Source organism: Drosophila persimilis, unplaced genomic scaffold, assembly GCF_003286085.1.
Source record: "Drosophila persimilis strain 14011-0111.01,24,50 unplaced genomic scaffold, DperRS2 tig00000124-arrow-pilon, whole genome shotgun sequence".
NCBI lineage: Eukaryota > Metazoa > Arthropoda > Insecta > Diptera > Drosophilidae > Drosophila > Drosophila persimilis.
Genome location: NW_020825294.1, coordinates 665789 through 678535, shown reverse-complemented (window position 1 = coordinate 678535; position 12747 = coordinate 665789). Strand labels below are relative to the sequence as shown.

General features: G+C 42.9%; 1 protein-coding gene across 2 annotated transcripts in view; it reads right to left on the bottom strand.

Annotated features, from left to right (window-relative positions):
- Positions 1 to 12747, bottom strand: part of LOC6593889 (semaphorin-1A) — a 121783-nt gene that overhangs the window by 29896 nt on the left and 79140 nt on the right. For both annotated transcript variants that reach the window (XM_026987918.1, XM_002019148.2), the window contains exon 3: positions 5390 to 5498. In XM_026987918.1, coding sequence (XP_026843719.1) covers positions 5390 to 5498 — 109 coding nt within the window. The remainder of the gene's footprint in view (positions 1 to 5389; positions 5499 to 12747) is intronic.

Here is a 12747-nt window from a genome sequence, read left to right as displayed (position 1 = left end):
AATGCACTTCAAACACACACACAGAGAGAGGGGGGAGGTGCGGTGCGGCACCTGCAACTCAATAAATATTAAAAGGCAAATGTGTAACTTGCTCCCATTTAGCATAGTCCGGGGGAAGGAGGGAGCGAGGACAACGACAATGACAACTTTTCCCATAGTTGCGGAAAATTGTTGCCAGGAATAACCACCTGAACCACCCACCATTTTCCCGCCCCCTCCCCACCCAGCAGCCCAGCATCCCAGCAGCCATTACAGCCGGAAGTGTTTGCACTCTGACATGACAAATCATTTGCAATATTCTGTCCTTCTGGCAGCAGTTTCCATTCTGCATCTCTGCACCGTGCACTCTGCACTGTGCACTGTGCGCTCCTCTTCTGCGTTAAAATATTTAAACATTTTGTTTGTTTGCCTACTAATTTGCACAGTTTTTCGCTGTCATCCTTATGCAAGCAAGCAACTAACCAGCCAACCATCCAGCCAACCAGCCAGCCATCCAGCCAGCAGGCAGCCCATGTTGATACCACATTCTGTGTCGCTTTGGTTTCTGTCATTTGCTGCTGTTGCTGCTGCTGCCGTTGCCGATGCTGCCTATCCACCCGTTGGCATCCTTGTCCACAACAATGCCATTGTTCTGATTGCCCCACTGCAGCTGCAGCACGGGGCAGGGCATGAAAATAATTGCATACACGTACAAAACTATAATGGAAATTATTCACAAGATTCTGCGCATGCAGCATGCAGCATCCAGAATGCAGAATGCAGCATTTGCTTAATTGGGGCAATGATTACGCTCTCTGGCGAATTATACGAAGGTGATTTGTGGCTCTGGTCAAAGCTGAGGCTCAGCTAAGCAACAAAAATGTCTAATATTTCTTTGATAAGTTTCATAAAAGATGTGAGTGTTACTATAATGAAAAGTGCCAAGTGGTAGTATGATTTCTTGTAGAGGAGAATTATTGAAAGTATGGCTGAGTTTGTGGGTTCTTTAAACCATTTATTATATTCTATTTTCTATTCTGCAGGGGTTCTTCTACTTTTAGATCACATAAGGAAAAAGTGGCCCCTCGTTTATCGCATTAGATTATCTATAAGGGTACTGTTATGGGCGACGTTAGGGGTACTAGTGTATTAGGAAAAGTATCATAGAAAACTCCATAAAATAACGACGAAATATTTTAATTAATTTATTTCTGATTTTCCTAATTTATCTAAAAAAAATTAAATAAAAATCAAAATATTATATAATATTATATTATTAATATTATATAATCAATATAATATAAAATAGTTCGATAAGCTTACTCAACATTTTTTATAAAAATGAGACTTTAATTTTATTTTGTTTTTATAATTCTAATTTAAATAATACACAAAAATGGCCAAACGCAACCTAGACTTTTGATAGAAAAAACTGGCATTTATTTTCATTTTCCGACCTCTACTAGAATAAAGTTTCTTGTCGTTTATTTTGCCCTTTGATTATGTTAAAATTGTTCCCCGACTCAGAGTTGAATTTAGTTTGGACCACACTTCCTCTAGTTACTCCACAAAAATATGTATTTATTCGCTTGTGTGTATTCCATCTCCATTTAATTTCCATTCCCTTTTCAGTTTTGCTGCAAACTTCGTTCGTTCGTTTCCATTCCATTTCATTTAGTTTATTGTTTTGAAATATTTAACATGTTTTTGGCCTTGTTCTGTGTGTCCAACCAAACACACAGTTGGTGCATAAACTTAAATAAATTAACAAAACAATTACAGGAAAGAGGAGAGGGACAATGTGTACTCTCATTATTTCTGTTGTAATTAACACGCACAGCAGACACACACACACTGGGGGAGGACATTGTTTAGAATGCAATTAACTGGAAAATTTATTAATTTTCAGTCGAAATGTTGCGGCTGGCGCCGGTTGTTGTTCGCTGCCTGGTTAATAAATAATTTTTGCTTTTAGCTTTGCATACCATTATCCCATGAAATATCTCTCGTTCTCTGTCAAAAGAATTTCCATTTATTTTAGCTTAGTTTAGTTTAGTTTAGTTGCCCAGAAATACTTTTATTCCGTTTTTTGGCGGCAAAATACTAGCATTTGCAAATACGCGAGAGGCAACCAAAAAGGCTGGGGAATGTTGGCCCAATATTGATTTCTGGCTAAAAATTTGCAATATGAAATGGAGAGGCTCTGGGGGGGAGGAGTGGGGGACTGGGAGGAACCTCCGTTCCTGGCTGGTGGTGGGGGGAGTGAATCGAGTCAAAATGTAATCCAGAGGTTTGCCTTCTGGCTGTTCTCGGCCTGTCATTCATTTTTCATGTTTAAAAATTATTAAGTAAAAATGCTTTTCCCATGCCTTTCTCTTGGTCCTTGGTCCTTGGTCGTGTTTGTGTGTCATTAACGAAATTGTTGCCTACCTCCAGGCGCTTTGGCAGCCACAGAACACTGTTTTCTGTTACTTTCTGTAAAGTTTTCTGCCCCCTCCTCCAGCCCCTCCTCCTGCTGTGGGAGAGTGATTGATGCGGTACAAGATATTACTTTTGCCTGATTTTCTGGCTTGTCCGATTTGATTTGAGGAAGGATTCCCAGTAACTCTCTGTAAGATTCAGCTCCAAAAACTCATCTGGCACATAATTATGTGGCTTTCGTAGGGATGGCAGCCTTGGAAAGGGCCAAAAATGAAAATGCCTTCGAATGCCAGCAGGCAAATATGATTTATCAGGGAGGCGGCCCGAAAACAGTCCGCACTCGAAACAACAAGTGAGATAAATGAGTGTGTCCATCGGATAGATGTGCCTGGGCGTGGGCCTGGGCCTGGATTAGACACTACCCCAGAAACTGTGGCGCCGAAGGCCGAAAGGGCTGGCCGTGTCTTTGCATAAATGCAGGAGCATTCAGCCATTGAACAATGGGTGCAATCCCTCCAACAGACTCGTCTCTGCTGGCTCTGAGAGCAGGGAAAGAGCAAAACAATTTGCAAACCAAATCAAACGCTTAATGATGGCCCGAATGGCGACTGAGATGTGAGCTGAGATGAATCCGTGAAGGCTTAAAGCGCCTTTCGTTCTGGTTAAACAAAGAAACATGTGCCACAGCAATCCCTCCATCCGAATAGATCCTGAAATGTATATTTGACTTGAGCAATTAAAATAAATATTTTAAATTGATTTACGAGTATTTTTTCCGCCATATGCTGAAATGCTCAATACACCCAGCCGCGTGTGCATTTTTTATGAATCGCCATTTGCCAGTTTATGGATTGAATGAACATATACATATATATACCTGCAGATACATATACATATATGTATGTATATTGATTGCTCATTTTGGCCAGAGCGGGGCATTGGCTTTCATGAGTGTTGTTTGCGCAGTTTTTAATAAAATATTGCGGCAAAAAATCAATCAATTAAATATTTAACACCCACTCCAGCCAGCCGGGGAAAATGGAAAATGGCAAAGAAAGAAAAGCATTCCACCGACACCGACATGTGGTGTACAGTGTGTACACACAACGCACATTATCGACTTCAAAACACAATCTGATCTGAGCCTTAAATGAGTAATAAATAGTATGGCTTTTATGTTGGGGAAATTTCTTACTTAATTACTTGACTTCCTGAAGCGTGATATATATCTTCTGCTGCTAATTGCATTCCGCATTAAAAGCATTGCTTTGACTTCCAAATTAGCGGCCAAAATGTCAGTTAATTAAAATTGTAAATTTTGAACTTTTCTATTTGTGGTCTTTGGGTGTTTTCTTTCGTTGCCAACAATTGCAATTTATATTTGGAGCAAGAAAAACCTTTTGCCGCAAATGGCAAACATGCACGCCACAAATCCCCCTTTGAGGCGGCCAATCTAAAGAAACTTTAATTCTTTCCTCCCTTTTTTGATGCCATAAATAACACGAACAACCACCACCACAGCAGTGCACTGCAGTGGGTGGGGCTGCCACCCAGCCCCTCCGCCCCCAAGAAGTCGGCAAGCAAATTGAGTTCAACAAATTACACCTGCTAATGTTTTGCTTCTCCCAGTGGTTGTTGGTGCTGCTGGAGCTGCTATTGCCCTGACTGGGGCACGCCCAGCCAACAAGTGTTGGCTAATTACGTCAGAAAAAGCTAAACCTGAAGTGCACTTGAGCATGCAAAAAGAAGAAGAACTGGGGCAGAAACTCGGCTCCAAATACCCTTTCATAGGTCATCCAGAAAGATCTTAGCAAGATACGACTCAGCCGCAAATTGAGAAGGATCATATCTACTGGAAGGCAGAATATTGTTGCGATCGGATCATTATTAAAGCCAAAATAAAGTATTAAAGTAGTTTGGCTACTTGAACACCTGGTTTTCTGGCACAGCTAGTGCTAGAGCTACCTGATTTTGATTGCATACCATAGGGATGCATAGAAGGGGAATACAGAAGTTTTAATCAAAGCCAGAATGCCCCCCTTAAAAAACCCTAACGGAAGGTAATGGAAACTGAAGGGAATAACCTCGTCCTTCAGTGCTTCATTGCTGGTTTCTGTGCATGTGTGTGTGGGTTGTGCCGCCATTTGGTTTGCTTGACCTGAAACGGAAGCGCAACAGCGAGCGAGCGAGAGAGAGAAAGAGCGTTGCAAAAAACCAATTTGAAAGCCAAAATGTTTGCCATTTCCATTAAGCAAAAGTTTGCTTTTGGGCTTTGATTTTCTCGCTTCCTCTCTTTTCTCAACCCTTTCTCACTCCCTCTCTCTCTCTCTCTCTCTCTCTCTCTCTCTCTCTCTCTGTCTCTCTCTCTCTGTTAGCCAGCACTTTCTTAATGGGTCAACTGCTGCAGTGGAGAAGAGTTTTCAATAAATTTCCTTGATTTCTTAGCCACAAAGAAAGAGCAAAACAAAAACAAAAACAGGGACAACAAAAGCAGAGAAAAAGTTGCATAAATCAATTTCTTTCTAGCTTCTCGTAGTTTACCATGTTTTTAGCGCATAAAAAACGCCAGATAGAGTGGCGGAGAGTACGGGAGAGTGGGAGAAAGTGGGGGAGAATGAACACTTTATTGCTTTGTTTTCGCATTTCTTGCGTTGCAACGACTCGCTCAACGGAAGCAACAGCAAAAGTTGAAATCGAAATGGAAATGCGAATGGAAATTGCAAGGCCATCCAGGCCAAAGTGCTAAAAAGTTTATAAAGACATCCACACAAAAGCACACAACAAAAAATAACATAAATAATTGTGTATTTTGATTACGAACAGGGGATTCCAGGTGCAGGAAATGCATTCAAAATTGAGAGCATTGCCATTAAGAACAAGAAAGTGGCACGAATTGTCGTCAAAATCGATGGCCGAACATTAAACTATTTCCAGGTTTGAATCATTTATTGATGCCTTTTAATTGAGAAGTATTTATCGCAGTACTCACCTCATCTTTACCCTTGACGAGACACATTTTGGTATCATCTTCCGGCGATGTCCAGACCAGGCGCTGCTGCTCAGCGAGATCGTGTATGCTTAAATTAAAGACCGTATTTCTGCAAAAGACAAAACGAAAGAAAACAAAAGGATATCAGTACAGTACAAGAATTTTGTCCCTTCCCGCCCACCCCCCACACACGCAAAGAAGTTTACATTTTCCACACTAATAGAATTTCTGATTTCCGTTCGGTTTTCATTTGGCAAAAAAGTTCGGCCCGTCCCGACGGTTCCGACGACGCCTTGTGCTGGGTGTCGGGTTTTGTGGGAAATTAATTAAAAAATTAATTAAAATTCATTTGACCTTTTTTTGGAGTCAGCAGTGCGACGAGGAATGGCAGTCAGCACAAAGCACAGGCAGAGCATGGCCTGTGCTATGTTTTACTTTCCTTTTAGCCTTCTGTCAGCTTCAATGCGATATTTATGCACAAATTCCCCAAAAAATTCTCGTTAATAAAATTTTGCACACTCACATGAAACCACATCGAAGCCCCAGACCGCTCTCCCCTCCCCCTCCCCCGCCCCCCCTTCCCCACTGGCATCTGAGGTGCACGGAAAATTTCATAAAATCAATTATTGAAACCACAGCTACGTGTGGCTCCCACTTTGTGTGTGTGTGTGTGTGGGTGTGGGTGTGGGGGTGTGTGGTCGGGGGTGCACTTTGGTCGAGTATTTTATGGCTGACGTGTCATGGAATCAGCAAGGACCACCACCCACAGCATAAACGACAGCCCCTTATCGAAACTTTCCAAATTTCGGGGGGGTATTTTTTTGTTGTTGTTAAATGCAGACAAAAAGAGCGGAAAATTTTAAATAAATACATGAATGAACATACATACATACATATATATATTTGCATATGCATATTTTGTGTGTCTGTGTGTGTGTGTGCCAATGATTTTGCATACAGAATGGCAAATTGTTGTAGACGAGGCCCTCCCTATAGCTATGGAGCTCTTTGTGGCGCATGCGAGTGCCAATGGTAGTATCTCTTCAGTCATTGATTGTTTGTTCACACTTCGCTTACCCTCCCAAGATAAACTGCAAATATTACGAGTAGTTTCTAAAAATATCATTCGTTTTTGAGTGCTGAGATCTGGATAGTAGACTCTACCCCACTGGAGCGGATAGATTTCAGAAGAATTAGGCCTAGAATCATTTTAAACTGTACGAAAAATAGTCCCAAAAGCTATTCCTTCGACTCAGTGGCAGAATTATCCAGTTTTGGTCTGCGGAATGGAGCTCAAAATCGCCCAAATTTGCACTTTTTGGTATGCGGCTGCTCAGAGCCCAGAGAATACCAGCAGAAAAGTTGCAGGATGTCATTTCGTGTTTGTCGTGGGCCAAGGTTGGTAGCCATTCGCCATTCGTTCGCCATTTGCCAGTATGTTAGCCCTCTCTCTCCTGTACTCCTGCTGAACAGGATGTGGCCATTGTTTGGCAATTATGCAGCGCGTTTTAATTATGACAACGGCAAAATGCAACTTCAAACGAACGTGCAACATCAGCAGCAGCAGCTGCATTCCTCTCTGCCTCTCACCCTCCCCTACTGTCGTATGTAGTACATATAACAAAATGCGCTGAACGAAATTAGCATATAAAGGGGACAAGGCCTGGTCCTGGGTCCTGTCCAAACAAGCAGGTGCCAAAAGAGCCAAGGAAAACGCAGTCGACTGGCGGAAAATGGAAAATAGCTAGCGTTGATCTTTAGATACGCTACAGTTACACAAAAAGATACACGATCATGGACTGCTTTTGGAAGCTTCTGAGGCTCCTGTTCCACACCTCTATCTGCTCCTATTTCTAGGATCTCCACAGTTTACTCCATGTACATGTCGTGGGGGAAAAACGTACACAAATGTCGGGGCCGAAGAGTATAGAAATTGTTGACGTCGATGTTGCGCTCCTGTGTTGTCGCTTGTTGGCTTCTAATGCACACAAACACATAAACACTTTAACGCAATGCTTAACACACATAGGCAGGCGCACACACACACACACACACAGAGACTAACGCAATGTGCAACAACCAATGCAACGTTTTGTGAAAATGTCGCGGAAAATGGCAAAGCGGCAAGTGGCGGAAGGGAGGGGGGCATCCCTGTGGGGATGCTACAAGCTCTGGAGCCTGCAATGGGCCATGGGGTTGGGCTTGGGGCAGGGGATGTTCGAGCATTTTAAAGAACGCATTTGGCGTGAAAACCGAGCTCATAAATATTTTCCACACGGCATAGTGTTTCTGTCTGTGTGTGTTGCAGTAGTTTTCCCCGCAGCAACGAACGCAACGATTACGCAAGGATTTTCACTGCTTTCCTCGTGTTTGGTAGGATGCTGCTGCCATTGCACATTTACCAGCTATCCATAGCGCCGAGTAGTTATCCCGTTGTCGGTGCTGCTTTGCTGCTTTTGCCAGTTTATTATTATTCAGCTTAAATGCAGTTGGCAAATAGTGTAAAAGCGAATGCCTCTGTGTGTGCGAGAGAGGCTTCCGCTATGAAAACGTTTACGTTTATGTTTAGTGCGGGATGAAACGCCGGGCGATAATGAGGCACAGAGCACAGCACAGCACAGCACAGCAAACAGGATGATGTTACAGAGCGAATGTTGCACATAATTTAACAGAAATATATACTATATTGGAGTTTATGCGAACCCAAAAGGGAACTGCTATCAGAAACAGCTTAAAGCATATTATTTGTTGCGTTGGGAGTGCTCCCAGGCAGGATTTCGAAACATTTTAAACAGAATACTCTGTAAAAATCAATATTTAATTGCATTTTTATATTTCAAAGTATTTTTAATTATCAAATTATCAGAAACTGAATTTTTCTGAATTCAAAAGCAGGGATTTCGAAACATTTTAAGCAGAAAACTCTGTAAAAATCATTATTAAATTGCATTTTCTATTATGAAAATGAATGACTCTCAAGAGAAGGACTAGAAATTTCGTTTTATATATTATTTAATTGGATTTTTAAAATATTTTTCGATTTTCAATTAACAAAATGAATGCAGATTTTCCGCATTCCATAGATCAAATCCATTTTAAAATTCCTCCTAAGAGCTTAGAGCAAATATGCGATTATTTGCGAAATATTCTGTTTAAAATAAATGAAACATAAAATTGGGGCTAATAGCAGGATACACCTCTACAGGATGCAGGATGCAGGATGCAATTGCACAATGTTTGCACAATCTACACATACATGCGGGAATGCATAAAACACATATGTATATGTATGTTAACGATAACTAGGCAAATCAGGCAAAAACGGTCATCATTCGGGCAGGCTGGGGGCCGAATAGAAAGGCATTTGATGTCTGGCCATGGTTTGAAATATTTGCGGTTTGTGCGGGCAGTGCCATGGAACCTCAAAATGATTCGTGGTTTTGGCGCCAGCCTCAAAATGAGCCAGCCAAATGCAAAATGCTCAACGCTTTCAAGTGGCACAGCCTGGTATTTATGATAATTCTGGAATTTAAATATATAGAAATAAAGCAGCTTTTAAGCTGCCTTCGAAACAATTTGTTTGTATCTTCAATGAAATGATGAAAGAGAGTGGATTATAACGAATAAGAAAAGTATGTCTTAAGCGATAAATACCGCTGCCCTTTAGTGAAAATAATCCTTCATAATCCCTTTACATGAAGGACTCGACCCGTAGGCGCCTGGCACTCTTTCGAGTATTTGACAAACAAATTTAAATTCTTTCAAAACCGTCTCCTTTTTGTGGGCAATGTCTTTAATCGGCCAACGACGAGCAAACAAATCAGCCGCGTTGCCAGCCATCAGGACAACAAATGGCATTGGCGAAACCCGCAGGCCAAGGACCAGGATCCGACCCTTTTCAAATATCAACCAGGAGGCAGCGGCAACGGCAAAACAAAAGCCACATCCACATAAATAACAGTATTGTGGTCGACAAGCTCTCAGAAATGGAGACAACGAAGAGGGTGTACAAAGGAGAGCAGGGAAAAAAGAGGAGCAAGAGATAGGACTGGAAACTGGGTAAGGCGAAAGAGAGAGTGCAAGAGTGGAGAAAGTGTGTGAGAGGCTCTGTCATAAAATAGATTGAAAGCCACCTTTAACGAGGCAAGACGATGGGACCATGGGCATGGGGTAGGGTATAAAATTCATGTCACCATCGCTACCGCCGCCATTTTTGTGATTTGACCCACAATACACAATACAATGCAGAAGTCCTTTGGCTTGCGTCGAGACCCGACCCCAACGAACATCGAGAAAAGCCAAACAAGATTTCAAATTACTCATACGCAACGTTGGCCGCAGGCATTGGGAACCAGACTAGAAGCCGCAGACAAACCCCAAGCAAGGGATATTCTTTCAATCCATAACGCTTTTATCGTGTTATAGGCACGATTAAAACCTCTGCCCTCCAACCGTTTGGCTCAGGTTCTGCCACATTAATGATTGATTAAATTTTACGAGCCGGATTTCTTGGGATTTTTTATCATTGGCGTTGCTCATTAATTTCTGAAATTTATACGAGCATCGCCATCGCCTGATTATTGAGCACACTCGCTTGGGTTTTATTCAATGCGAAAAATGTCGGCTATAGAATTGCGAGAATTTATTTTGCGGAAATTTCCTTGAATATAGAATGGAATTCTTGCAAATGCAAATGCGATTCCAATGAAGACGAATGCAGATGTGCATAAATTTAGCACTTTGAATAAAAGTTTTTGTGGCAATAAAACTTGAGGCAAGGTAGCGAAGATTATATACCCTACTATCTAGAGTTCAAACAGCCTCTAAAAAGGGTACCCAAATTGCCCAAGGCATTCGTCGACGATTGGTACCTCAATCTTCTAAGAAGAAAAGGCTACGGCCATGGCTATGGCAATGGCTATCTATAAAACACATTTGCTTCTTCATGAATTTCCTTTGCATTGTCAATTGAGATGGCAAATTGTAGGGGGGACCTCTACAAAGCGGTAGGAAGTGACCTGGGGTTGTGGTGACCCCGATCCGGCCTTCTTCTAGGGGATGAAGTCCTGCCAGTGCCAGTGCCAGTCAACTTTCAATGTCACACGTCGTCAGCGACCAAAAGGGAATACCCCCAGAGGCAATCAGAGAAAAGAACACTCCCCACCAGAAAAATGCACTGATGCGTTGCTGCCGATGCCTGATGCCAATGCCTGATGCCAATGCAGATGCAGATGCGGCAAAAGGATGGATGGAAACGGAGGCTGACAGGACGGTAAATGGCTTTTCTGAATAGCTAAGCAAATCAGGCAAACTTCTCATGTTCCTCCCCCTATGCCCCACCCAAAGCGTTCCATGCGGGGAAATTTATGTTTGTCGCCGCCATTTGCATCCCTCTGTATCTCAGATCGTTCGTGTGTGCGTGTATGTGTATCTGTGAAATGGCTGCCATTGCAGGAAAAAAATTATTGAAGCGATGCACCCTCCACATCCATCACCATTCCGGACTTAGCTTTTGTCATTTTTCATTGACTTTTTGACTCTGGAAGGGTTACGGCTTCAGCATCAACTCCATTCCACCATCGACCACTCACCAGTCCACTCCCCGCCATCATTCGATGATGCTGACTAAGCCAATTCAGGATTCTGGATTGAGGATTCCTGGATGTCATGTGTGTGTGTGTGTGTGCCCCCTCTGTCCCTATCCCTAGATGGGACTGCGACTGGGACAGTTGATGGTTTAAATTTCCATGCTATTGACCAAGGTTTTTCTTTTGTGCAACAAACCAACTGCACACACACAAACAGAGGGCTTCCCCTTCACCCACTGTCACTCACTCCATGCAGGAAAAGGGGGCAGGAAAATGTCGAAACTGTCAAATGCCAAAAACCCAAATGTGAATTGCCTTGTGACTGAGCTTCAAACATCAACTGAGCGCCACAACTTCAGTTTGCAGTTGCAGTTGCAGCACACCGCGCGTACACACACGCACACATGGAGAGAGAGAGAGAGAGTTGTTAACCAGGTGGTGGCATTTGACCTGTGCCCCCTGGCCACTCGAAGTCTGCAATAGAGCGATGGATGGGTTCGGTACCGGCCACAGGCAAACATGACAAAGCAAATTGCATTTCATCATTCAATGCTTGTGGTCTCATAAGCATGATTAAGCCCCCAACCCCTCGCTAACCCCGTCGACCCCAACGACCCCGGCCACCTTCCACCCTTCTACAGACCACATAAAATATTAACTGCTCCTTGGGTCAATTTTAATTTGGTCGACTATTCGAATGGAATTGACTCTCTGCCGTGACATTTTCCATTTGCCAAATGAGTCCCAGGCATTTTGTGATTGAAATCGATGCAAATTCAATATCCTTACGTGCGAGGACGAGCCAGAGAATGAAGTATATTATGCAGAGTCCATTATTATTTGCTGTCTGAAATGCTTCAATTTACTCGATTATTGTTGGTTAAATGAGCCATTGGTTCGTCGATTCGTCTTTGGTACGTTAAATTCTGCTCCGCAAAGCTATTTCCACACAAAAAATGGGCTCTAACGATTAGAAGCACTCAATCCATTGTGCATTCGATTTCTTGCTCGGCAATATCTTTCCCCAAGCCAAGGCGTAGACAATGGCCATCGGACAACAATGGACGGCGGATAGAGGCTCTAGTCGACGACTCAACGACCTGCTGAATGCATGCACTAGGACTAGGACATGGCTGAACAGTTCAATTGGGAATCCTTCAGTGTGCTAATTGTATGGGACGATAGCCGTTGATTACAATCCGAACCGTTCAGTGGCGGGGATGACTTGCAGCCGAGGATTGATGGAATTTTCGAGCACAAAAAAGCCTTCAGTGGAGAGTGGCGCTTAAATCACCGCCGAAATTAGCGGACTTTTGTTGCACAGACACGCAGCCACGGAGCCACATGCCACATACATGCCCGCCTGTAGAGACGGGACCGAGCGCAAACGGAAATGAATTTGCGGTGCAAAAATGATTGTTGCGCGGTTGCACACAAAGGCGGCAGGCAGCCCGCAAACAGATCCTCCTGCCTGACGCAGAGGAGAAGAACAAGAACGAAATGAAATGAAAAGATGGACACCCCACCATGAACGTGTTTGTGTTTGAGTGTAAAAGAATCCTCAGTGGCGCCTGCCGACAAAAAATAAAATTGCATACAAAAATTGAAATTGCCAAATGCAAGCCAGTGACAGTGGAACAGAACAGAGATGTTGGTGGAGTAAAAATTAATAAAAATACTAGTTGTCCCGGCAAATCATTTACCGCAGTAATATTAGGGAGAGAGGATGAGCGTATGACAATTGGGAAATTCTTTGCCCATGACACCGAT